Raw genomic sequence first — 27,443 nt, forward strand, 5'->3', positions numbered from 1 at the left:
CAGTGGGCCTCGAGCTCACATGGAGCCAAGGATGTGTTTGGACTCTTGATCTTGCCATAGCCCTACAAGTGCTGAGATCACAGAATGCACACAGCCATGCCTGACTTGGAACAAACTTTTAGTGCTTTTACAAAAACAAATGAAAAACTACAGCAATGAGGTACAGTCAATCAGTTGACGCAAGTGAGGACAGACCTAAAGAGCTAAAGGGAAGGACAAACCAGCCAACCGCAAGGACTAGTGTGTTTAGCATGGGCGTGTGGGGGCTAGACGGTAAACAGAGTGGTCCACACAGTGCAGAAACAGATGGGGTGGCTCAGCTGAGTCAACAGTGCCAACGGTTAGACGTTTCGTGCACCAACAAACCAGAATCGGAGCATGGAACTGGGAGGAGGGCTCTGGAATAACCCTTCCTTGTCCTAATGGCTCAAGAGGCAGCTGCACACCTGTCCTAAGAATGTGTAAATTCACCGCATTGCTGACCCCTGAGTCATCATGATCTTGGGTGTAAGTAACTTAGAGGTATAAACAAAAGTGCTTGGAATTTTTGCTCTGGCTTCTATATACTTATATTTCTATTTTTATCTTTCTGCCTGCTACACACACACACACATGAACACATGCACGCATATATGTATGTGTGTTCAAATGTGTGTTTATGTATGTGTGAGGATGTGAGGTTGACTTTGGAGGCTTTCTCCATCAATCTCCACATTATTCATTGGGACAGTGTCTCTCACTGAACTCAGGCTAGCCAATATGGCTAGCTAGGCAGCCAGCTCCTGGAATTTCACCTTTGCCTTCTGAGCACTAGCACGGCAGTGGGCTCTCAGGGCAGTCCAGCATTCACCTGGGTTCTTGGGGTGCCAACTGTAAACCACTGGCCATCTCACTGGCCGCCAGTGATTCTCACCTTGTCTTTAATCGGAGAAAACCGAGAACCTGATCAAAGCTGCGGCTCACCTTCCACAGAAAATCCTAACTCTACATCTGAAGACCACAGAGCTAGGTTAGGGCTTTCTGGGGAGCCAAACAGTGGCCACGTCTGTAGTCCAGCGCTTGATATGCTTATGAGGAGAGCTACTCGAATCCAGGAGTTCTGGTACAGCCTAAGGAACATGGGTCCCAGATGGTCTGAATATCAGTAGCAGCAGCTTTGATGCCCATGAAATGCCCACTGGTGGGAGGATCACCTGAAAAAATCCTCCCAAAGAGACAAGAGAGTGACCAGAGAAGGCACTGCTGTGAATGCCAGCATAAAGCAAACTAAGGTGGAGAAAAATGAGAGAGGAAGAGAGAAAAAAAAGACATGAATTCATTTTTATTTACTTTTATTTCTTGTGCGTGCTTCACTGTATGTTTATCTGTGTACCATGTGCAGTGTCTGGAGAGGTCAGAAGAAGGTGTCTGATACCCCAGAACCGGAGTTACAGATGTTCTGAGCTCCCATGTGGGTGCTGGCAACTGAACCTGGGTCCTCTGGAAGAGTGCTAAGTGCTCTTAACTGTTGAGCCATCTCTCTGGCTCGGATTAGTTCATCTTAAAAACTGATATGGCCGGGCAGTGGTGGCGCACGCCTTTATTCTCAGCACTTGGGAGGCAGAGGCAGGTGGATTTCTGAGTTCGAGGCCAGCCTGGTCTACAGAGTGAGTTCCAGGACAGCCAGAGATACACAGAGAACCCTGTCTCAAAAAAAAAAAAAACCAAAAAAACAAAAACAAACAAACAAACAAACACAAACAAACAAACAAACAAACAATGATATGGTTCTCTGAGTTGGCCAACAGGAGGTAAGCAAGCATTCCAGTTGTGCGAAAGGCTGGAAGAGGAGATGAGAGATCATCTTGAAGCGCTATGGCCCCATCTTACCTGCAATAATTGTGCTCGCCCAGTCCTCCTTCCCCGTTGGGGTACTTCAGCGTGTTGTACGGATGCTGGAAAGTCTCGTTCCAGAACAGACATGGCTTCCCACCTTGCAGCGCTGTCCAGCTCTGTGTTCCCCTGTAATCTGCACCGTTGGCTGTGAAGCACTCTGGAAGGAGGAGAACAGCATACTCATTTTCTGGCAACATTTATAGTTTCCTCCCTCTCTGGTGAATGTTTTATTTGTTTTGTTTGGATCAAGCTAGAAATGGATCATGTTTTGCTAGATCTTGGGCGGCCTGCTGGGCTGACTGAATCTGCAAAAAGGTGCCCTGTAACACTGGCACTCTTGGCACCAGCTTGTTGGGGCACTGGGACATTTCCCCTTGAAGTGTGCAGGTCCCAGTGAAGAGATAATCACAGAGCTGGTGTGCTGAAGTCCACGACGTGAGCCAGGAAACCTTCAAATCTAGATAGTTGCTAACAGCCATGCGCGTGGACTTTGGGGGCCCTCCGAGGGGGCCCCTGCGCTCGCCAGCATCTCCCTGCGGTAACTAGAACCAGGGCAGCAGCTGTAACTGAGAGCTCCCCTACAGTCGGAAAGGCTGCGAGGCCACTTGGATTTAATAAGCATCGGACACAGCAACGCTTTGGAATCCCAATCACACAAATCGGGGATGACTCACACTCCCTGGGAATGAGGAACAGTCAGTCCTCCCTGCGCAGTCTGACGTGCAAGAAAACAGGGGCAACGGAGGACGGGGGTGGCACTTTCTCTCACCTCCCCCTGAAGTGCTTTCCTAGAAAATGTGTCAAAATGGTCTCAGGTCCCATTTTATGAAATGACAGTCCTTGCAGGTGCAATCATGTACTTCTAAAATCCACTTCTCAGACTGGGGGTGGGGCTGAGGCTGACAGGCTTCCCACATCTTGTATGCATTAAACTCACAGAGGTTCATGGGAAAGGCGGAGTACAAAGAGCGATTTTTTAAAATTAGCTTAGTTAAAACTGACAGATAGAAGCACTTCAAACACTTCTCTAAGATGTATCACTGGGACCCTGACAGTCTGGGGAGTCACACCAACATGCTCAGCTCTCCCTCTTTCCTTCTCCTAGCTCACAGTGACCTATAACTTCCGGTAATAAGGACGTGGTGTAGTCTCCCGCTGGAAAGTGCATGTGCCTGCTCTAGACTAATAGGCATGTGGACAACAGGAACACAGCTCTATCCTGAAAGCCATCTGACTGCTTAGAGAAACCGTCCACAAAGCGGCTCTCTTCCAGTCACGCCTTCCTCCTACCAGCTGCTCTCTGTGTTTGGTCTGGAATGGCACCGTTTATGGACAGCTCAACTAATCTAGAATTCTAGGAGACAGGAAACCATAGCAACTTACCATGCCTGGTGCAATACTAGTTAGTAAGTGTGAGTCCTCAATTACCAAGAGGATTGTCTACTAGGGGTCTACATTAAGAAAAAGCTCAAAGATAACTGGGCACATCGACTCAGCATAGATTGGCAGATACCAACTAAAGGCTCAGTGTTGGCTTGTTGTTTGATTGCTGCTGACAGGCTCTGCGGCCTTGGTCAAGTCAACATCAGGCACATCAGTTTACAGTGTTCACATGTATGCCAGCCATACTGATTTAGCACACTCCTCTTTACCCAGGAGGCAGCCAGAGCACTCGACCACACCCAGGACTCCAGTGGAAGCACCCTTCCTCTCCTTCACCTCTGTTTTGGACCCACTGACCGCGAGAGAGCAGTTCAGGGCTCCCTTTCCTCTTCTGCTCTACAGCCCCCCCCCCCCCCAGAACTCTAAGGTTTGTCCTATGGGCGTCTGAGAGCCTCTGGGCTGGAAGCCTGGCTCTGCCCCTAGTTACTCATCGCGGTCAAGCCACGCTGGTCTGCTCTTAATCCTGGGAACATACTTTTCCATTTCCTGCCCAAATGTTCTTCCTCTAATATTTCCAGTTGCAAGATAAACATTGCCCCTCAGAATCCCCTTCCCATCTCTGCCCACCCCTGCCCCCTTCATCTGTCCACAGTACTCACTATCATACACACATACATACACAGCCCTAAATCCAGGATGCACACACTGAACACAGGGTCAGCCAACTGCACACACACACTGGCATCTTCCTAGACATCACCCCCTGAATGGTATGAGCTGACAGCTATTCACACATTGTAATAGTTTGGGTGTTCTAAATGGTCTAAGGATGACCAGAGCATATGAAGGATGTTCAATGACACACAAACAAGTATCTGCACCGTGGGTCCTAAGAGGCTAGAGCAAAGGCTGCACGGAGTGGCTGATTCTAAGACTATCACACCAACCTCTGTCAACTGCTACAATTGTAATTGCTATGTTAAGATAGTTTTGCCCTATCTAATCTTATGCACCAAACAAAACATTATATTGCAGAGCTGGGTATGATGGTGTACACTTTTAATCCCAGCACTTCTCAGGCAGTAGCAGATAGAAGAGTTTGAAGCTAGCTGTCAAAGTTGAACTTCTGAGAGTTTAATACAGGTTTACATAGAACATTCCAGGTTAGTCAGAGCTCTATAGTGAAAACCTGTCTCAAAACAAAAACAAACAAAAAACACATTATGTTGCCTACTTTAAATATAGACAATAAAAACAATACATCTTAAAAAGAAGGAGGGGGCACTGGAGAGATGGCTAAACTGTTAAGATTAACTGTGACAGGCAGTGGTGGCACACGTCTTTAATCCCAGCACTTGGGAGGCAGAGGCAGGTGGATTTCTGAGTTCGAGGCCAGCCTAGTCTACAGAGTGAGTTCCAGGACAGCCAGGGCTACACAGAGAAACCCTGTTGAAAAAACAAAAAAACAAAAAAAGAGGACCTGAGATTGGCTTCTAGCATCCAAATTGGGCAGCTCACAACTGCCTGTAATTCCTGCACCAGAGCCCCAAGCCCTTTCTGGCCTCTGCAGCACACATTTGGCATATACTCACACACAGACACATACAAATAAAAAGAAAAACAAATCTAAAAACAAAACTCCACAACCTAACAACAAGACCAACCAAACCAAACCACCATAACAAAAACAAGTGGCTCAGGGCATGGTGGCACTCACCTGGGATCCCAGCACTTGGGAGATGGAGGCAGAGGAGTCAGAACAATGACCCTCCTTGGGTCTAGGTCATTCTTGGCTACAAAGTCAGTTAAAGTCTGGCCTGGGTTGTGTGAGACCCTGCCTCAAACAAGCAAGCAAGCAAGCGAACGAAAAAGGCGAATGACTCACAAGCCATCAAAACAGGCTTTCACAACCAATGGCCTCAGCAATACATAGTAACCTATGGGTCAAGTTCCCACAAATTCGGATGATTTTATTTGTAACTCAGAAGGCTATGCCACTACTCAGTATTAAAAACAATGAATTTATGAAATTCTTAGGCAAATGGATGGATCTGGAGGATATCATCTTGAGTGAGGTAACCCAATCACAAAAGAACACACATGATATGTACTTGCTGATAAGTGGATATTAGCCCAGAAGCTCAGAATCCTTCTTAGAAGGGGGAACAAAATACCCATGGAAGGAGTTACAGAGACAAAGTTTGGAGCAGAGACTGAAGGAAGGACCATCTAGAGACTGCCCCACTTGGGAATCCATCCCATAAACAACCCCAAACCCAGACACTATGGCAGATGCCAACAAGAGCCTGCTGACAGGAGCCTGATACAGCTGTCTCCTGAGGGCCTTTTGCCAGTTCCTGGCAAATACAGAAGTGGATGCTCACAGCTATCCATTGGACGGAGCACACGGTCCCCAATGAAGAAGCTAGAGAAAGTATCCAAGGAGCTGAAGGGGGTCTGAAGCCCCATAAAGGAACATCAATATGAACTAACCAGTACCCCCAGAGCTCCTTGGAACTAAACCACAAATGAAAGAAAACATATGGTGGAACTTGTGGCTCTAGTTGCATATGTAGCAGAGGATGGCTTAGTCAGTCATCAATGAATGGGAGGAGAGGCCCTTGGTCCTGTGAAGGCTCTATGCCCCAGTATAGGGGAATGCCAGGACTGGGAATGGGAGTGGGTAGGTTGGGGAGCAGGGGGAGGGGATAGGAGATTTTCAGAGGGGAAACTAGGAAAGGGGATAACATTTGAAATGTAAATAAAGAAAATATCTAATAAAAATATTAAAAAAAAAATAAAAAGGATGTGTCACAAATGGGACTGAAATGTCATCTCACAGCAGAAACGAGGCCATGAAGCCTTTCTGGCTCAGCTTGTTCTTCTCTGATCTACTCTTTTTAAAGCTTTTTGAGACAGGATCTCTTATAGCTCAGGCTTGCCTAGAACTAATTTAATTATGCAGCTGAGACGGGCCTCAAACTCCTGACCTTCCTAAGCACTAAACCCTATCTCTTAAGCATTAAAACCACAGTGTGGTAGTCCACTCAGGCAGGTTTCTTGGATCTACTCTTAATAAGCATATTAAATTTTAAAGATTTTCTTTTTCTTTTTTTCTTTTCTTTCTTTCTTTTTTTTTTTTTAAACCAAGCTTGCCTAGTGATGAGGAAAAGACAAGAAACACAGAGTGTTGAGGTCCTGTCTTCATCAGGGTGTGGATGAGGTAATGAGGCCCCTGCCTCCCTTTCTACTGCTATGAAATTCACATAAGCTTTGTCTAGATAAACAAGGAGAGGCTCAAACAACAAAGGAAATCCCGTGATGCCTTGTGTGTTCACATTTCAGTAAAAGAAAATGAGTGAAGGCAAGAAACCTAATGTCTCCACCACCATTCATGAGTTAATTCAACATTTATTCAGCCCTCACCACTGCCCGGAGCTGTGGCAAATGGACAGTGGATTCTTGTTGTTTCCACGTCAATGGGGAACACAGGCTCATAATAAACAGTGAGTGGTCAATGCTACGAAACAGAGGGGCCAGGTGGGGCTGCTCCTCCCTGATGGGCAGGGGAGTGTGCAGGGATAGGGTTTGGCGCAGAAGGTTCTGAGACCCCTTTACGTTCAACTCAAAATAGCTACACTCCCAAGATTTAAGGAAACAGAACTAAGATCCAAAAGCCTGGGTGACTTGACTAGAAAAGACTTGGGGCTTAAATTCTCCTCCAGGCTTAAAATCCTGCTATCCTTCATGCCTCTCTACTGCAGGTAAGAAGTCTAAGGTCACACGGACAAGCATGATACTTGCCTCTGTGAGGTCCTTTCCTTGTGCCACTTAGGCCTTCCTTCTGCTCAGAGGAAACCACATCTTTAACATAAAATATGCAGTGGGGAAACAGACAAGAAGTGAGGGCATTAGACACTCAGAAGCAGAGGCAGGAGGATTGCGGTGAATTTGGGGCGAGCTTAGGCTATATTCTGAGTTCCAGATCCAGCAGTGCCATATAGCAAGACTCTGTCTCAAACAAACAAAAACAAATGAAAGAAGAGAAAGAAAGAAGGAAGGCAGGCAGGCAGGCAGGGGTAACAGAAGCTTACTGTCTCTGTATCTGGGTCAGAACAGGTAAATGGCATTCATTGAGGCAACTCTCCAGCCGCCTAAGGACCCTTTGGATACATTGTTGCACTTTAAAATGTTATCTTCTAATATCTATATTTAAATCTATATTAAAATCTCTTTGTTTTTGAGACAGGGTCTTAGCTGGTTTTAACTTGTGGCAATCCTCCTGTCTCCCTCTTCAGAGTACTGGGACACAAATGAACTTCCATGAGCAGGCTTATAATACTTCTCACTTAGAGGTAAGGACTGAACCATTTACAGATGAGATGGCATGATATGGAGGGTGGAGAATGAAATAACAGCAGCCACAGTTGGGAACCCTGGTCCTAGGCAATAGGTATTTGTGGCTTTCCTAGATTATTTTTGTGCATTTCTCAATTTCCATAATAAAAATGGAGTTTATTCTAAAACTAGCATACTGTTTTGTAATAACTACCCCTTAGCTTCTCGTTAAGAACCATAATAAACTCAACTAGCCAAGTCTGCATCCATCTAAGTTCCAGATGATTGTGCATGTGTTATGTTCTTAGTAACTTTGCAAAGTGACAAGCTGCACTTCTACCCAAAGTGGACTAAGCACATAAACAAGCACTGTAACGTCTGAAGCATCAGTAGCTTTCCTATTAGAACACTGTACAGAGCATCCTTTTCACTTAAGGAGGCAGTGTTCTTAAAGCCATAGCAGGGACCTGAGGCAAGGCTCAGTCATGGAGCACCTCTGAGCATATATGGCTGAATCGCCAGCATGTGTACTTACACATACAATATCACAGTAAAGAAAGAAAAGACCATGCTTCCCAACGCTATTTTAAGTGAATTTACATTTTTGTTGGTTTAAGAGACAGGGTCTCATTGTGTAGTCCTGGCTGACCTGGAACTCACTATGTAGCCGAGGCTCTCCTCAAACTCTCTTCTGCCTCACCCTCTTGAGATGCCAACACTGGCCTAAGCATATATACTTGTGGAAGTTTAGTTTGAATTCTATTTGACTCTCTAAAATCGTCTTCTTTATAAGAAATGAAATACTGAATTATGTAAAAAAAAAAAAACAAAAAACAAAAAAACAAGAAAAACAAGAAAAACAGCCTACAGTGAGCAGAGGGTTAAATTTGGAAGTTGTCATAGAGAGAGGTCTTATTATAAAACAAAAATTTTTAAATGAAACCAAGTTGGGGTGGGGGCATGCCTTTAACCCCAGGACTCGGGAGGCAGAGGTTTGAGGACAGCCTGGTCTACAGAATGAATTCCAGGACAGTCAGGGTAACACAGAGAAACCCCGTCTTGAAAAACCCAAAAAAACCCAAAATCAAAAACAAAAACAAAAACCCTGAGGACTGGCAAAATGGCTCAGCTGGTAAGGGTGATTGAAGCCAATACTTACAACTCAAGTTTATACACACACACACACACACACACACACACACACACACACAACTACTAAAATGTGATTGTATTTTTTCCTAAAATGTCGCTGGAATAGCAGTACACTATCACAATTGCACGCACTAGGGAGGCAGAGGCAGGAGGATTCTCGGATAGTCAGGGCTACTACCCTAACTAAAAATAAAGGAATAAAAAAATAAAGCCTTTAAAAATCTGAGTTGTCAAAGTAGTGGGGAGGTGGGGTGGCACTCTCCCACATCTGGCTCTCATCTGGAGCATGCTTCCCTCCCACTCGGGCAGGGCCCCCTGGGAAACACGCTATGGGTGTTGCTGTGAACACATGTTTTTTGCCAGGAGCAGCCACCATGAATATGCAGCAGTGTACAAGAGATTTCTACTTAGCATTTAGGCAGTGCTTCTCAACTGTCCTAATGCTGTGACCTTTTAATACAGTTCCTTATGTTGTGGTGACCCCAACCATAAAATTATCCATTGCTACTTTATAACTGTAATGTTGCTACTGTTATGAATCATAACATAAATATCTGATGTGCAGGATATCTGATATGTGACTCCCAAAAGGGTCGGGCTCAGAGTCACGTATTCAGGGTACTGGGAATCAGAGCTCGCCTCCCCATACACACACGACAGCTGGGGCTTTGCTTGTGCTTTTCTTTGCCGTGGGCTGAGGATGGGACCTTGCGCTTCAGCTACATCCTCAGCCCAGGCTGTTTCTGCACTAACTTAGCTGCACTGAAGATCCTAACATACACAGAGATTAAACAAGCCTTACTTTAAGAAGGGCAGTTAGAAGTAGGCTGCTCTGCAGAGCCCTAACACATTTCATTAACAAAGCTCCTTGAGGGACTTAACTGTCAAAACCAAGAGGATTTATTCTGTCATGGTTCTCTGATGACACGGTACATTCACTTACCCATGTTACATGGAAGCAACAGTGTCCTGCGTGGGCCTGACTGATGGCATGAACCATTTAATTATCCATGTAATATATGAGCACCATGGTATACTATTACTTGAGGTATTTATCTATAAAAAGCCTGTCCTATATTAACATCGGATTTCACACGAAAAAAGTTTTCACATAAGGAAACAGTAAACATAACATTTTCAAGCTCCGAATTCTGCTTTCTAGACAGTATCTCAGTTTACTATTAAAAAACAAAACAGTGTTCGCTTTGGCAGCACATATACTAAAATCGGAACGATACAGAGAAGATTAGCATGGCCCCTGCACAAGGATGACACGCAAATTTGTGAAGCATTCCATATTTAAAAAAACAAAACAAAACCCAACCCTCAGAAAGTCAGAAGGTGAGCTGCGGCAGGGCTGGACCACGACAGACAGTGGTATCCTCCTGTCAGAAGCGTAAACGGGTCACAGGTTCCAGTGCACGGACACTGGACCAGTCAGGCCAGCGAGCTTCCTGAGCATTTTACCTTCTGTTTTGCTTTTGGAGATGCAGCTCAGCTTACTCCACTGTTGTGATGCACTGTCCTCTGAGTATGATATGACTGCTATGACCTTAATCAGAGCAGCTGTGACTACCTGCAAGAGACCCTCACACAGTCGGGCCTGTTGACATCCTTGGCAGAAGAACTACACATAATTCCAGCCCTGATAGACTTGCTCTGGGGGAAACACAGGAATATATAAGAGGTAGAAGGTTAACTGTACAGCTTTGAGAGGGGACATGGCTGGAATGGACTGTCCTGTAGCTCAGATCTTTTGGGGTCACCATACTCCTGTATATGCCCAATAAACTCACTCGTTCTCCAAGCTGGGCTTGACAAAGCTGTTCCTGGTGTCCTACCTGGGAAAACAGGCATTGTTCGTGTTTCCCGAGGAAAAGCTAAAGCAACATGCGTATGTTAGGCAAGCAGGCCCACACATGGAATTCTGGAAGATGAGTCATGTGGTTAAGGCTAGTGTAGGCTACAGAGTGAGACCTTGACTCAAAAATAACTTGGTGGTGTGCATCTGTAATCAACACTTGGAAGACAGGGTCAGGAGTTCAAGGTCTTCCTCAGCTATACAGTGAGTAGAAGACTTGCCATACGTGAGCACCATCTCAAAGCTCCGCACACAAACTACAAGCGAAGCACAGCCACCCTCACCCTCCACTCCAGTCAGCACTGAGCTTCATCCCCGCTTCCGGACATCCTGGCCTTTATTTCTCCTGTTAGGGACCGAGCTCAGGCCCTGTACTGCAAAGCACACGTCCCACCAGTGGACAGTCCCAGACTGCCTAACTCTGAATCTCCCTCCCCCAAGGCAGAGCTCAGGAAAGGCTGTTTTTGTTTATGTTTGTGAAATGAGGGAAGACCATCCATGCATAGCAGGCGGGTGGAGGGAGCTGTTACACAATCAAGTACCCCAGGCTTTTGTTTTGTTTTGTTTTTTGTTTTTGCCTGTGGATCAGCCTTCTGACTGCCTAGTAATCACCTGTGAGAAGTTCTAGGAAGTTCTGTGTCAATCAAATACTTGCTAATTTAAAAAACCCTGCCAGACCAGCACTTGGGAGGCTGAGGAGGGAGGAGTCAAATACTAAGTTAGCCTCTGATACACAGTGACACATTGTCTCAGCAGACAGAGGCTGAGGATGCTGCCCCACGGGGAAAGTGCTTGTCTAGCATAAATGAACATAAATTAATAAATACCTCCCACATTTACTAATAAACCAGGCATGGTGACACATACCTACAACCCCAACATTCATTCTGAAAGCAGAGACAGGAGAATTATAGTTCAAGACCAGCTTAGGCTACACAAGAGATCCTGTGTATGAATGAACTGAGAGACAAACAGATAAACGAAATTGATGATAAGGTCAGGCCTGTGCCCTTTTGATTTGTAAGACAGTCTCATAGAGTCTACTTTATGACCTCACTACACAGACAAGGGAGATCTGGAACATCTAATCTTCCTGCTTCTCCCTCGAGAGTGATGGGATTCCAGCTGTGTGCCACCGAGGCAATTTTACTTGGTGCCAGGAGTAAATCTAAGACTTTGTGTTCAGCCAACACCTTGCCAAGTGAGCCAGTTTTACATTCTGGGTTTGCTTTAAGCAGGAAACACCTGCTTCATGTCTATATCTTGCCCCATGATCTCGTGAACAAGCCTATGATCATGTGAGCAGTCCTATGGCTTTTTTCTTTTCTTTGCAGTCCTGGATCAGGACTTCATTCCTTAGGCAAGTGATCCAGCCCACTGAGTTACATCCCTAGCCCCTAGCAAGTCCTATTTTAGCATCTCAAGTGCTCAATCAGACTAAAAAGAGATTAAATAAGCTAATAAAACCCAACTTTCAGACAAGTTTTATCAGCACTGCCTGTGACCTACTTTTAAAGTCAGATGACCAGAAAGTTCTCCAATAATGGAGTCCTGGAGGGTGTGGTCCTTGGTCCATGGAAGCCAGGCTCTGTTAGCTGATATAGGATGGCCAAATAATACCAGAGTTCCTGGGGAGGGAACTAGTTGCCAGGTGGAGAAGTCTCTCTGGAGCACACCATCAAAGTAAACCTTACAGCGACAGTTACTGGCTTCTGCCATCTGGCACAGGGACAAACAAGCCCCGGTGAAAGATACCTGCATGCAGCAGACATTTGATAAGCACTTGTTAATTGATCCCAACATAAAAGTCCAACTCAAGAGCCATGCTTCAGAAATGCTGGCCAGGGAGAAAAATTAGAGCAAAAGGCAGGACTCAGCCTAGCATTGATCTAGACCAGGCAGGAGTATTAGAAGAGCTGAAAGTCCCTCCTAGCAGTCCCTACCCCAGGTATGAGGACTGGCAGTGCCGTCATCCACAGCCATGCAGGGCAGCAACACTGAGGACAGAGTGTGGCCTAGAGAGTGCTCTGACTGAACGTGTATGGTTGAAAGGCTCAGGGAGTGTTTCCTGGATCTTGGAGGTTGGCCCCAGGCTCATCAGATGAAAGCACTTGGTGCTCAGTCCCATCTGCATCTTGGATAAAGACTTAAGCAGGACCTGAGGGTGTAGTTCACTGGGAGAGCACCTGTCTTGCCTATGTCAAGGCCTGAATTCTACCCTCAGGATTAAGGAACAAACACGCATAATTTTTCTCTCTACTCTTAATTCAACTACCAAACAGTTTCTTAGAAGTATTCCCAAACACTGAATGAGGCACACCAAAACTGAAAACTTGTTGTGTATCGACCTGGTCTCAAATTCAGTTGGGCATCCTCTATTTTACCTGACAATCCTGAGAGGAAGTAGGAAGCCAGGAAACCCTCACTTCGTGCAGGTTTACAGAATGCTATGCACTGAAATGCATAAGGGACTTAGATGAGGACAATGAAAAATCTTCTATTCTCCAGCTAGGGTCTCCTGCAACCCAGGCCCTATAACGAACGGACGGACGCTGGCCAGAAACGTCCGATCCTGGTGCTTCTCCACCCAGGGTGCTGGGATTATAGGTGTGCGTGACCACATCAAACCTGTACTTCCTTTTGGTTGGTTGGTTTTGTTGTTTGAGATGGGGTTTCTCTGTGTAACAGCCCTGGCTGTCTTAGAACTCACTCTGTAGACCAGACCACTCTTCACAGTGAGACGACACAATAAAAACGCAATTAGCACAGGGGTTTCCTCAGCACTATCTTTACAGATGGTTAATTCTTTGGTGTAGGGGACTTCTTCTAAACGTCCTAGAATGTTTAATAGCACCTTGGGTTTCTTCCCCCTAGATAATAATAGTATCTCCATGTGACAATTAAAAACAAAAAGCCTTCAAGCATTGCAGACTACTCCCAGGGAGCAAGATTCTCTGTCTGATTAAATCACTGAGTTAGAAGAAATGGCCAACCAAAGAGAGTGTCACATCCACTAACCGGTGGTCACAGAACAAAGACACTTCTCAAGGGCGATATTCTCAGCTCGACTGGGGCCCTCCAAAACCATAGCAGGGAGGAAAAAGCCTAGTCACTTCGGCTAAGACAATTAGGAAGCCTTCAGCTGCCAGAAGTGCTTAGGAAGAGTCTTGGGTGAGCCAAGCCAATGACGTCCTGCATACATCACAGCAGGCAGGACAGGGCACCCGGCCTTTGAAGAGGCTCTTTTTAAGTTAACCTCCCCTCCAACTGAACTTTTTCCAAATCTCTTCCTGCCATTTGGAAGTTGAGTGATTCTCAGCTGCAAAGGCCTGCGTACGCGAGATGCAGATGGCAGCAGTTAGGGCCCTTACCAGATGCTGCAGTCTCTAATTTGATTGAAAGGATATAATTAGACAACAGAAACACTTTAATGAAAGAGCAAAACATGGAGGGAGGGAAGGATTGAAGGCCCTTAACTGATGCCAAAACACCCACCAGTAATAGAGGCTTTGAGTCTGGGGCACGGCGAGGGGAAGCCCCTGAAAAAGCCAGTCCTTGCTCTGTTTATTTCCCTATAGCAGAGAAATGGGATTTTATTATTGTAGATTTCCACTGTATTTTATGTGGGAACAAACTGATTAGAAACAGAAGGTTCTTCGGAGGAACATCAAAGAAAAATAAATATGACTTCTGTGGTCATTATTAAAAATATTTCTACCAGCCCAGTAATTTTCTTTGAAGATGAATTTTTATAGATTGAACAGCAGCAAGTAATTTACATACTATGATGGGATTGGCTAGCAATCCCTACTATTCTAGAAGCAAGCTGCTTGGCTGCCATGTTGTTACTTGATTTAGGGATACTAGGAAAGCTACAATCGCCATAATGTATCCACTTTGAGGATAAAAGGAAACTAGCAGGATCCTAGTGCAGGCTGATGGCTACCTCCATTATGAATCATCTTTAAAAGCCGCCTGCGCTGTCTCTGCTCTTTCCTGGCTTTCAAGCTGAGTGTGCGTATACTGTTCTTGTTCTAACCAAGAATCTAACCAAACTGAAAGAAATCCAGCCCTCAAAGTCTGCAGTTGCTAATGTGGTGCGACACTCGGGTTCTGGAGTCGGCCACAGCCTCCTCAGCCTACTAGGAACAGGGCCTCGCCCTTGTGGCAAATTGAACAATAAAAGTTTAATGCTCTGGTTATGTGCCAGGGATTAAACTGTGGCAGGGGAAGCTGGAAGCTGGCCCTAGCAGGGGAGAAGCCCCCAGGGGGCCCTACTGCAGAAGTAAGAGGGACGGTGGCAGCTCTGCCTATAACATGGCCTAAAGTGTTGTTTGGGAAGCAACTGCCTAGCCCCAACTTCGTTCCTCCTCAAGCTGGTGCGAGCGCAGCCTAAGGAGGTGCTAACCGAGAAAGAGGACAGAACGGAGAAAGAGTTCTTTGGAGGAAAAGGCAAACTTCTGTAGGATGACATTCCTACACTGGCCCTCTCCTCTCCCTGTTCTGTCTGAGGTCTGGGGGAAAGAAATGATATCTTGGAAGGAAGACTGAAGACAAGAAAGGGCAAAAGCCTGTTGGACCCCAGTGCCCACTCCACCCAAAGGGACACTTCTGGGTTCTAGAGCAAGGGTCAAGGTCAAGCAGAAGAGGGAAGGAATCTGTCATCTTACCCACGCCGGGCCTGCACACTGAGCTAGTCAGATGCCAAAGGAAGCTGGAGGCTGGAGGAAGGGTTCTCACCTCCAGCCCTGTGCGGGTACTGAGGGACACTCCTCAGCCCCGCTGCTGAGTATATCCTGATGTGTGTCCTCACTCAGGACAGAAAACCTCAGACAAAAGCTCCTGACCCCAACTTCCGGCCTCTGCCAAGCATTTCCGATTAACTGTCCAGCAGGACAAACACAATCGGCTTGTTTTGTTTCAATGTTTCACTTTGTTTTGTTTTTTTCAAAAATGCTTTAATTTAAAAAAAAGAAAAGAAAAATCCGCCATGCTAAGCACATTGTTGTTTTATAGACATTTAACAGGACAGCCTATGCATGGAAGTAAAAACTAATGACTTAGTAAAAACTAATAGTGACAGAAATTCTTTTCTTCAGTGGTTGTCTTCCCAGTTTTCAGGGCTGGTGCCACCTGCTGCCCGGGCTTTCCTCTGTAAAACAGAAGAGCTCTCAACAGTTTGTTTCAAGTAACATCTGCAGGCTGAGAGAGCAAGCTGTGGGACAGCTCCAAGGTGGGAACTATTTCCTTAAGTAGCGCACGGAACCGCGCTGAATCTCTATTAATGAACCAAATGCAAGTAGACAAGCTTTTCCTGGTCAGCTGTATCTTTTTAGAAATCATGGTGAAGCTAGGTGTGGTGGTGCACGCCTTTAATCCCAGCACCCGGGAGGCAGAGGCAGGCAGATTTCTGAGTTCGAGGCCAGCCTAGTCTACAGAGTGAGTTCCAGGACAGCCAGGGCTACACAGAGAAACCCTGTCTCGAAAAAACAAAACAAAACAAACAAACAAAAAACAACAACAACAACAACAAAAAGAAATCATGGTGAAACACAATATTTACATGCTTTCTCCTCACCTATTGGTTCCACTGCACAGGCAGGCTGCTGGCCTCAAACTGTTCTCTCATCTCAGCTTTCCAAATAGCTGGAGCACAACTGTATCATCACTGTGCCTGACTCTCACAAGTATCAAAGGTTAATTCACAGTAAATGGTAAAAGGTCTGTTCATTGAGTAAAATCAACCTGCTGTGTTGCTTTCCAGATCAGTAACCGCTTAAAAGTCGGTTCACATGACCTAGAGCAAGGTTAGATAAGTGAGCCGCTGAGCCAATCACGACCCAGAAACCAAGTTCAGACTGGGTTCTTAATTATAAAAAATTAAAAAGGACAAGATACCGTGACGTGTAAAAATGACAGAAAGCTTTAAATTTCAATGTCCAAAGAGTTGTATTAAAATACAACAGCCATTGGGAGGCAGAAGCAGGCAGATCTCTTTGAATCTGAGGCCAGCCTGGTCTATGTAGTGAATAACAACAGTGGTAGACAGTGAGACTCTGTCTTGGAAAAAATACCCAAAACCTAAACCGTTAAACAAAACCAGCAACGCCTATCCATTTTGTCTATGACTACTTTCGCCTCCACAGCCGGAGGCGAGAACCTGCACCTGCTGCAGTCTACGGGCCACAAAGCCTAAAGCATTTACTGTTCTGCCTTGGTCTAGAGCAGTGGTTCGCCTTCTCAATCTGTGGGTCTCCGACCCCTTTGGGGGTCAAATAACCCTTTCCCAGGGGTTACTTACGGCCATCAGAAAATGCAGATGTTTACATTATGATTCATAACAGTAGCAAAATTACGGTTGTTAAGGAGCAATGAAATAATTTTATGGGGGGGTGGGTTGTCACCACACCATGAGGAACTTTATTGAATTGTCGGAGCATGAGCAAGGTTGAAAACCGCTGGTCTACAGCCTCAGGTAGAGTTCCAGGCTCCAAAATTCAAAACTAGGGGCCATCAAGATGACTCTGATGTTAGAGGTGTTTGTATTAAGCTTGAAGATCTTTTAATCTCAGGGACTGACAAGGTAGATAGGGAGAATTGATTACCAAAAACACTCTGATCTCCACACTCACCCCATTAAGTACTCATCGCCATACTTCCCCAATAAATAAATCCTTTAAAACTTTAGATTCTAAACTAAAGCTGGTACACTGCTTACTACCAAAACCTCCCAATATGGAGATGATGAAGCTGTAGCTTTGTTTTAATCATTTTGCTTTTGGTCCACCTATTCTAAACTCTAAGTGTACTGACAGCTATATTGAGCACACCAATTTGGTCAGTACGGAGCCTAAACGCAATACTTTTTTGCTTTGAGATTTATAAAGGGAAAGTCCCAGTGATCAGGAGGCAGAGGCAGGCAGATCTCTGTGAGTTCGAGGCCAGCCTGGTCTAAAAAAGGTGGGGGGAAAGGAGGACTCACTTCATCTTAAACACTTAAATTATCCATCTATGGGGCTAAGAGAATTACTATAGAGTATGCAGGCCTTACAGGTGACCAAACTCAGGTTTTATAACAACACATATTACTGACTAATAGGACAAATTCCAGATGAGACGTTGAGGAGGATGGTGAGAGGCAAGAAAAGGCTACCACTAACCTCTGTCGCCTTTCTTATCAGTTGTGATAGAAGAGAACGCATGACAAAAGAGCAGAGAGACTGGAGATCATTTGGGGTTGACTACACACTATAATTAGAATAACATTGAAGGGGAATGAGCTAACTGTTTTTATAAAGTCAGCATTCAAAAATGCAAACCACCAGTAATTTAAATATTACAAAGTTGTGCAGAATATAAGTATTGGAATAATTTTTTCCATCCACAAAATTTTAGAGAAAATTACAGTATCACAAAATATGAAATGGTAAGTTTGGCATATTCTCAGTGTACAGCTTTTTTTTTTTTTTTTTTTAATTGGAAAGGATTTAACAAACTAGTCGCTAGGTTCTTGACAGGATATGATGCTGAAAACCATGTGGTTTGTTTCTGAAACTGCTTCTGGAACCAGAGGGGAAACATCACAAAGGCACTGATGTTGCAGAATGCTGAGGAACCCCGCTGAGGAGAGTTTGAGGGACCTAGTAAACTGTTTCACAACAGCCATAAATTTGTCCTTACCCAGGACTCCTAAATAAAAGCATACCAACTTTACCCAAGAGCTGTTGCATCTGACCTAGCAAAGCGTCGGTGCCTAACAGATGCTACCTCCCTGCAAGTGTGGGCAGAATAGGCTCACAGTGCCCTTTCCAGGAAGGAGCGCCAGTCCACTCCCACCCGTACCTCTCTCTCCATAGAGGACATTAAATCCTGAACACAAAGATGACAAAGTGGAAGGAGTTACTAGGTTACAGTTATGTTGACACGTCCTGGCTCTCGGAACGTCCCTCCCTCCCTCCCTGTTCACATACTACAAACAGTAGAAAAGAGCACATTATAGAAGTCCCATAGAAGGCAGCAATCACCTAGAAACCACTTCTACTGAGTCTCAGGTTTGGTGTGTTGGGAACTCCTCATTCTGCCGTCCCAAAACCCAGCTTTGCCTTTTGCCGGGATTCATCCTGAAAGAAATTCAGTATTCGCTGGGTAAACCAGGTGTCTAGTCCTTAGTGAACTGGGAAACACTATAATAAGTATTATTAAATCGTTTAATGACTACACATGGTGGAACACTCTAAGCAAGTTGCCTACAGTGTATCATTTAATGTTCACCAACACTGCTCATGGGAGTGAGTTACCCCCCCCCACTTTCAGATCAAGTAACAGAGGTTCAAGCAGCTTTGCCTCAAAATCACACAGAAAATAAATCTCAGCCTTTCCCCTAAATCCAAGCTGTCAAGAAAACAAAGCAACTCTGAGTTTTCTTTTACTAGTAAAACCCTGCCTTCGCAACATCACAATCCGCAACTTAGGGTGGAGACCCCAGTGGCAGGTTCACCAATGTCCTATGCTCATCAGCTCTCAACAACCTGCAAAGAAACCGAACTGGGCCAGACAACACCCTCATGCTTGTCCTTCCACTGGGAAAGGATTCCGAGGCAAGGAAGGGCGTGTGGGAACTAAGCTGCCATCCCAGCTTCCATCCTGGCCGAGAGCACCACCTCGGGCGGACGCCGCGGTGGACTCAGAGTAGTCTGCACTCGGTACGGGCGACTTTAGCCGTCACGCACCCCCTTCTCTTCCGTAAGTCGGAAGCAGAGTTCGGCAAAGTTAGAAGCCGGCACTCGGGGCAGAGTCCTGGTAACGCGGGACAGGCGCGTCCACGCCGCGTGCTGGGACAGAAGCCCGAACATCGGGTTCTCCGGGGTCCACGCGCGAGAGAGGGCGAGGGGGTTCGGGGGGGGGCCGGGGTCTCACTCACCGGGGCCGGAGCGGGGACCGGGCGCGGGCCGGGCCGCCAGAGTGAGCGCAGCGGCGGAGAGCAGCGCGAGACGGGCGGCGGGCGGCGCCATGGGCCGTCAGTGCGGGACCCCCGGGCGCGGCCCGGGGCAGAGGGGGCAGCACCGGGAGCCGGGGGCGGCCATGGGAGCAGGACGGAGCTCAGCGTCGCCCCGCCCTCGCCGCCCGGCCCGCCCCGGTCCGCCCCGGCCCGCCCCGGTCCGCCCCGGCCCGCCCTCCTCAGCGCCGCCCCGTCCTCCTCAGCACCGCCCGGATTGCCTGACGCCTGCTAGGATTCCGAGCCGGGCGGCCTGCGCATGCGCGGCCTGCCACTCACGCGCGGGAGCCCGCCCCCGCCCCACCTGGCTCCGCCCCCACAGCAGGCGCGGTGAGGCCACCCGAGGTGTGGAGTCTACAGGTGAGGGCGGGACGGGTCCTGCCTCTGAGTCCCCACGCTGAGGTTTGTCGGCGCTGACACCGGCCGAGCGCCGTGACCCCTGTTTCACCCTTACCTAGGTCGTGACTCACGCGCGAGTTCCACCACTGCGGTAGTAACCAGAACAAACCTCTTGCTCTTGCTAGGCTCGTGGTAGCGGCTAGCCAAAGCGTGTTCTGGAGTCCTCCAGTCCCGGTTCGTATCCCACTTGGTTACTCGTAAGATCTGTATAAATGTATACAGGTTTAAAGAAAACGGGGCTCCCTTCTGCTCAGTGGTATGTCGATACCGTCTGCTCCACAAAGCGGTTGTACAAAGTGAGATAATGCACGGAAACCTCGCACGCACAGTGGGGGCTCAGTAAATGTGGAGTTCTTTCTCCTTGTGGAGTCCTGCAGCTACCAAAGGGACAGCATACTGAGCCTTGTGCAGAATCCTATCATATCCGTGTCAACTAGCGCAACTTATTCTTTTAAAAATATGTATTTACAGCGGTGCAGTGGTGGCGCACGCCTTTAATCCCAGTACTCGGGAGGCAGAGGCAGATAGGTCTTGGTGTTGGAGACTAGTCTGATCTATAAAGCGAGTTCCAGAACAGCCAGGGCTATAAAACAGAAACAAAGAAAAAAATATATGTATGTATAAATGCATATGTACATACATATATGTTTTTTATTGTATGTGTATGGGTGCATGTGTAACACCAGAGGACCATTTGTGGGAGTCGGTTCTCCTTGCACTGTCGGTTCTGGGAACTCAGGTCCTCAACCTTGGTGGCAATTGTCTTTACCGATGAGCCATCACACCAGTTTTAAATTATTATTATTATTATTTTGAGTCTTGGAACTATGTAGATCAGGCTGTCCTCGCACTCACAGAGGTCTTCCTGCCTACGCCTCCCAAGTGCTAGAATAAAGGTGTGTGTCCCCACTCCCAGTTAAATTATTTTTAATTAGTATAAAATGGGTGATACACTATATATTTGCATATATATGTATCTGTGTGTATATATATATATCTCACCAATGTATTTTGCTCAACCATCAGCAAAATAGGAACCATAAAAGACCTCAAGGTCCAAAGATACGGAAGCAACAAAAGTGCCCAACTCGATGGGGCAAGCGCTGTGTCTCTTCATTAGGGGAGACTTGGGGTTCTGTGGCTTAAATTCTCGGTCTCCGCGAGGCAGCCCCCCACCCCCCAGGATCTCGAGCCTCCTTACTCCTCCTCACACCCCCAGGCAGCGGGGATTTTCCGATTGCTCTTGCTTAAAACGCCACGGCGACGCCCGGCAGGACAGGTCCGGGCTGTGCACCGAGAGCTTTCAAGTCCTTGGTCCGGGGCTGGCAAGTACAGGCCTGCACCAGGCTTGGCGGTGGCAGGAACATCTGCCCTCCTGTTCCTACTCGCTGTGCCCGGAGCAGGGCTGGGCGATCCTGGCCCCGTGGGATACCCTGGCCTACCTGGGGTACACCCACCCCTGCGCCCTGTGCCCCTCGCCCTCTCACTGGGCAGGTGTTCTCCCCAGCCTTCCCACACTCAGGAGGCAGCTCCCAGAGCTGGGCCCCAAGGGCGTAGATACCTCCCACGAGGCGCCTGCCTTTCTGTCCCTCTCCACCCACACGACCCAGAGCTGTGGCAAGAAGAATCTTGTTCAATCGTTTGCTTTCCCTGTTGTTCCTGAATTCAAGAACCCTAGGTGTTTCTGAGTGGACGCCCCCACCGCCCAGTGGACACACCCTTCACTTACTAGTGAGAACTCAGCCTCCAGGTTCCACACGTGGGACTGTTGTGTATATATATATATATTTTTTTTTCTTTTCTTTTCTTTTTTCTTCCTTTTTAACTGAGGGCCTAACATGACCCATGGACATCGGACATTACGGAGCAGAGAGCTTCGGCCCACAGCTGCAACAAGGAAAGAGCAATACGATTATGGTTAAGTCTGTGGTAACAATAAAGGGGCTACCCCAGGGGCCTGTGATATGGGGAGACACCACCGAAGCCAGTGCTCCACAAGGCTGCTTCACTGAGGTTGTTTTTAAGGGCCATAGGGCTTTTTGGTGATGCGCCTGCTTTTAAGTCACTCAGCTTCTGTCGTGAGACTGGATAAATTCGTTGGTTACAAAGCTGGGTTCGGGAGGAGTCTTCCTTGTCTGCTGTCGGAGCTAAATTTAGGGTGAATGGGTGTTTGTTCATACCTCCTCAGGCAAGGCAACCCAACACCAGCCTGTTTGCTCCTCCAGGAAGCCCTGTGACCTCTACCCTACACTCTTGGCTCTCCCCTCAAATGCAGCATTACCTTCAAAGACAATTTAAACCAACAGCGAACATTGGTGCAGACACTAGGTAGGGTGAGCCTTGCCCCACTCCACGAATAGTCAGACATGGATGGGGATATAGCTCAGTTAGAGTGTTTACTTAGCATGCACAAAGGCCTGCTCTCGACACCAAAGAAACAAGGTGGGTGCCTGTCATCTCCAGATTGGGAGGTAGAGGCAGGAGAATCAAGAGAGTTCAAGGTCACCCTCAACTACTCAAGTGCAAAGCCAGCCTAGATGGATTTTGTGGCACTGTCTCAAAACAAAGACAGACAGGAACATGGGCAGTGCTGAGGACAGCTCAGATGTGTGTGAGTGTGTGTGTGGGTGGGTGAGTGTGTGTGTGTGTGTGTGTGTGTGTGTAGGGTATTTCAGACACCCAGGATACTACAGAGACACCAATAAGATGTACTCTCTGTGCCTGTGTGGCCAGCGCTCTAGTGAGTCCCACCTCCAACCCTAGCACTAGAGTTGTTGTGGAACCCTGGGAGAGAAACTTGCCTAGGGTAAGTGAGTCCTTGGGTTCCATCCAAAACACAGCAACAATCAGTCAGGACGCTGGAGAGAAGCAAAACCAATCCCCTGCACTTTAACCAACCTACAGTTTAATAGACTTTTTGTTTTGTTTTTCTTTTCTTTTTCTTTCTTTCTTTCTTTTTTTTTTTTTTTTCAAGACAGGGTTTCTCTGGGTAGCCCTGGCTGTCTTGGAACTCAGAAAACCGCCTGCCTCTGCCTCCCGAGTGCTGGGACTAAAGGCGTGCACCACCACGCCCGGCTTATTTTGTTTTTCAAGACAGGATTTCTCTGTGTATCCCTGATGATCCTGGAACTTGCTCTGGCCTCCAACCCAAAGATCTGCTTGCCTCTTCGTCCTGAGTGCTGGTATTAAAGGTGTGTACCACCACACCACCACACCTGGCTACTAGATTCTTTCTATATCTCCTTTGGGTGTCAGAGGAGAAAATAGGAAGGGGGCACACAGGAGATCAAAAAAAAAAATTTCTTTTGGCCAACTCAGGGCATCCAGGCTTCCTGATAATAGCTTGAGATGATGGTGCCTCCTCCCTTATATAGAAAGTTGCCCCTGCAGATCTGGTATCAGCCTCTACTGTTCATCAAACTCTCCACCCTTAGTGCAATCAGAATAAGCTCTTCAGTTTGTATGACTGCATAGGAAATGAAAATACAGGGTCCTAGCAGGGCATAGTGGCATATACCTTTAGTCCCAGAACTCAGGAAGCAGGTGGATATCTGTGAGTCTGAGGCCAGTCTGGTCTACAGAGGGACTTCCAAGACAGCCAGGGCTACACAGAGAATCCCTGTCTCTAAAGACTATCCACCCCCACAACACACACACAAAGAAAATATAGGGTCCTGTGTTCAGACTTATTAAGAATTTCAAGCCTGGCCTTATGGCTCACACCTGCACTGGGGAGGCTAAGTTAGGGGGATTGTTGGATGTTCAAGGGCAAAACAAAACAAAAGAAAAAACAGAAGAATTTTAAGATGTTGACAGCAGAGCATTAAATGGTAGCCTGTCCTGTCCAAGCACTCTGATCTTTTTCACTACATATGTGGCACACTCGTGAAAGTGACCCCGTGTGAAGGCCTGTGAGCGCCTACCCATTGGGCTGCCTTGAGAAAGGAGCACCCTCTGGCCTTCCCTACCCCCACCTTCTCTCTGAAGCTGAAAGCCCAGCACAGATGATGGAAACATCGTCCTGGAGGCTAAAAATACAGCTGAGAGTGTCTAGGTCATAGCTTAAGGGCTCAAGGTCTTTCGCTCAGTTATGTGGTGTTGGGCTCCAGCCCCAGATGCTCATTTCAATGCTTTGCATGCCTGGGGTGTTTCGGAGACTTATTTCATGGAAAGAATTAGGATATTCATGACAGCACCTTGCCTTCAATAGGATGCTGACGTTTGAGTCCATTCGCCTGATTACACTTTGCAGGCAGGTTCTTTTTCTCCTCCTGGGGAACCTGCCTGAGCAGTGGAGTTTGGTCAGGCTAGAGTGTAAAGCATTGATTGGAATGAAGTCTGTTCTGAAGGCTCTCACGTTGCAGATAAACACAACACAAAGGTGTCTGATCCCAAACACCTAGAGCTTTTGCTCGGAAGGCACAGTGGTGCACACCTTTAGCCCCGGCACACTGTAGGGAGAGGCTCTCTGTGAGTTTGAAGCCAGCCTGTAACATAGGGAGTTCCATGCTATCATGGGCTACATAAGGAGGCACCACCTTACCAAAGAATTCCTACGGACTTTGCAGGACTTCTGATCACAGAGCCTGTCCCCCAAGCCTTCTGAAGGAGGTCCCAAGGACCAGTGTAATGGGTCAGCAGAGAAAGGGACATGACACCAAGCCTAGTGATTTGAATTTGATCACTGGGGCTCACATGGCAAAAATAGAAAACTGGTTGTTGCATATTGTCCCTGACCTTCACATTCAGCCGTCACACCCATGGGCACACACACTGAAAGACACACTAGATGAGCATTGTAATTTTAAATACACACACACACACCTGAAAGAGATTGGGAATATAGGCCAATCAGTGGACTGCTTGTCTTGCAGCTGAATTGTGTGCTCCATACCCAGCACTGAAAAAACTGGGTGTGGTACACATACCTGTAATCCCAGTACTCGGGAGGTAGAACAAGATAGTGTAAGGCCAGCCTGGGCTACAAAGCCCTGTCTCACCCAAAAGTCTGCCTGTCTGCCTGTCTGTCTGTCTGTCTCTGGATCAAGTACATGCCTTCTACCACTGAGCTAGCTATATGTATCCAATTTCAACATTTCAAACAAACATCAGATCGTTTTCTCATTTTTTTCTCTGGACTTAGGTTTGGCTCAGCACTGAGTTGTTTACTGATCCTAGCTCAGGAATAGGATCTCAGTGATAGGAAATTTAAGAAAGTCAGGAATTCACTGTTTTGATGGAATAAGGAAAAAAAGAATCTCTGGTCCTGGGTATGAAGCGTGATCAGTGGGAAGATTGGGTGAAGATGAGGCAATGGAGCCATTGAGTTTAAAGTCAGGAGGCCAGTGGCCCTGGGGCAGACAGAGCACCAGGTACCATGTCAGGTGCAAGGCCTGTGATTGGTGAGTGTTCAGTCATGTGGTCTAATCCACTGCCTCACAGGTCAGGGCTCACTCCACATTTTCTCTCTGAAGGCTCTCTGTCCTTTTGCATGATGAACCTCAGCTGTGTCCCCATATGGGTGTGGGAGTTTGCTGCTTGTATACCAAATAAAAACAACCGAGGAGATGGGGAAATGCCACTGTGGCTTGAAGGGAGGGGCCATAAAGGGAGAAAGCAAGACTTCATAAAAGCAGGCGCACTGTCTTCTTGATTAGCTGATCCTCCAGAAAGAAAACAAGAGCCGAGAAGAACTACAGAGAAGAAAGAAAGATTACAGAAGCTAAAAATCCTAGGAAGAAGCTCGGCTGGCTGAGCGTCGGAGAAGGACAGATGTGTTTCCAGACAGAAGCTTGAGCTTGCAGGTGTCCAGGAGCTAAGCCCCAAACGTGGGAAGCAAGGGCAATTTAGACCGAGCTCTACAGAATAGCATAAAACAAAACAAAACAAAACAAAACACCCAAAACAAAACCCAAGGAGCCCCATAGGAGGAACAATATGAACTAACCAGTACCCTCAGAGCTCCCAGAGACTAAACCATCAACCAAAGAAAACACATGGTGGGACTTATGGCTCTAGCTGCACATGTAGCAGAGGATGGCCTAGTCGGTCATCAATGGGAGGAGAGGCCCTTGGTCTTGTGAAGGTTCTATGCTCCGGTATAGGGAAATGCCAGGACTGGGAATGAGAGTGGGTGGGTTGGGGAGGAGGGGGAGGGAGAGAGGGGAGGGGAGTTTTGGAGGGGAAATCAGGAAAGGGGTAACATTTGAAATGTAAATAAAGAAAATATCTGACAAAAAAAATACAAAAACAAAAACCAACAAAAAACAGAAAACAAAACAAAACAAAAAAACTTCATAGAGCAAGACACACAGGACATACATCTTCTTCACTCAACCCAAACTCTCCCATCAAGCACTAACCACCCTAACTCTGGTGTTTTCACAGTGAGATGGCTGTGAAATTGATGTCACCGCCCAGGCCAGATGACAGCAAAGACCAAAGCCCTCACTAGGCTGCAGGAACCTGGACCAAATACTATCTGAAGCCTGACTTCATGATTCTACAACCTCCGAGGCAAGAATCCTGAAAAGCCTAACTGCTTTCCTCCCTGTGTCTACAGGCGCCCTTTCCCATCTAACAAAACAAAGGATGTTCAAGAAATGCAGTATTTCAGGAAGTTCTACAACTGATGATTCCGTGAAAATAAGTCAAGAAAGGAGCTCTGAGGGAGCTGGGGCTGAGCTCAGAGGTGGAGCGCACTCAGCACGTGAGAGGTCAGAGGGAGGGAGGCGATGAGCAGTGGATGCTTTGGTATCCAAACTGCATCAGAAATACTTTTACCTAAAGGGGTCCAGTTTACAATGTTATATTAATGAAAGCATTATTCAGGGCTGGAGAGATGGCTCAGAGGTTAAGAGCACTGACTGCTCTTCCAGAGGTCCTGAGTTCAATTCCCAGCAACTACGTGGTGGCTCACAACCATCTGTAACGGGATCTGATGCCCTCTTCTGGAGTGTCTGAAGACAGCTACAGTGTACTTACATAAAATAAATAAATAAATCTTTAAAAAGCATTATCTACTTTCTTTTTAAGCTTTTCAAAACCATCTATTGTGTGTATATGTATGAGTGTTAGTGTGTGTATGGAGGTCAGAGGAATACTTGTAGATGTTGATTTTCTCTTTCCATTGTGTACACCCTGGGGGTCAGGCTCAGGTCACTGGGTGGCAGGCACTCTTGCCTACTGAGACATCAAAACAGCCCTGTTACATACTTGAAATTTTACTTTATTATAAGATGTGTGTGTGTGTGCCATGACACACATGTAGAAATCAGAGGACAACTTTGTGGGGTTGACACTCTTCTTCCCCTTTTCTGTAGGTGCTGGCAGGTGAATTCAGGTTGCCAGCACTGCATCGGCAGCCAGGTAGCAGGCATCTTTATTCACTGAACCATCCTGCTGACCCTTATTGTCTATTTTCTCTGTTGGAGGATTTAT

General features: G+C 46.8%; 1 protein-coding gene, 1 long non-coding RNA gene and 1 other non-coding gene across 12 annotated transcripts in view; 2 read left to right on the plus strand and 1 right to left on the minus strand.

The window, feature by feature from the left end:
• Positions 1 to 19,808, minus strand: part of Kremen1 (kringle containing transmembrane protein 1) — a 70,163-nt gene extending 50,355 nt beyond the window's left edge. Inside the window, exons 1-2 of one of the 3 annotated variants that reach the window (XM_006514912.4) lie at positions 19,530 to 19,808; positions 1,870 to 2,032 (exon numbers count right to left, since the gene is read on the minus strand). In XM_006514912.4, coding sequence (XP_006514975.1) covers positions 1,870 to 2,032; positions 19,530 to 19,620 — 254 coding nt within the window. In that variant the 5' untranslated portion in view covers positions 19,621 to 19,808. The remainder of the gene's footprint in view (positions 1 to 1,869; positions 2,033 to 19,529) is intronic. The other 2 variants (NM_032396.3, XM_006514913.4) reach the window with 2 other exon arrangements.
• Gm25142 lies at positions 9,945 to 10,051 on the plus strand. Its single transcript, XR_003949869.1, has one exon. It is a non-coding gene; the product is annotated as a U6 spliceosomal RNA (small nuclear RNA).
• On the plus strand, positions 19,112 to 26,894 carry Gm46268. 8 transcript variants are annotated; one of them, XR_003949640.1, is made up of 4 exons: positions 19,112 to 19,311; positions 19,811 to 20,177; positions 21,834 to 21,920; positions 26,566 to 26,894. It is a non-coding gene; the product is annotated as a predicted gene, 46268 (long non-coding RNA). The 8 variants fall into 8 exon arrangements; XR_001780158.2 differs by lacking the exon at positions 21,834 to 21,920 and having other exon boundaries at positions 19,811 to 19,964; positions 20,063 to 20,177; positions 26,391 to 26,894; XR_001780161.2 differs by lacking the exon at positions 21,834 to 21,920 and having other exon boundaries at positions 19,811 to 19,949; positions 20,063 to 20,177; positions 26,391 to 26,894.
• Positions 26,895 to 27,443: the final 549 nt, after the last annotated feature.

This window comes from Mus musculus, chromosome 11 (genome assembly GCF_000001635.26).
Source record: "Mus musculus strain C57BL/6J chromosome 11, GRCm38.p6 C57BL/6J".
NCBI classification, from domain to species: domain Eukaryota; kingdom Metazoa; phylum Chordata; class Mammalia; order Rodentia; family Muridae; genus Mus; species Mus musculus.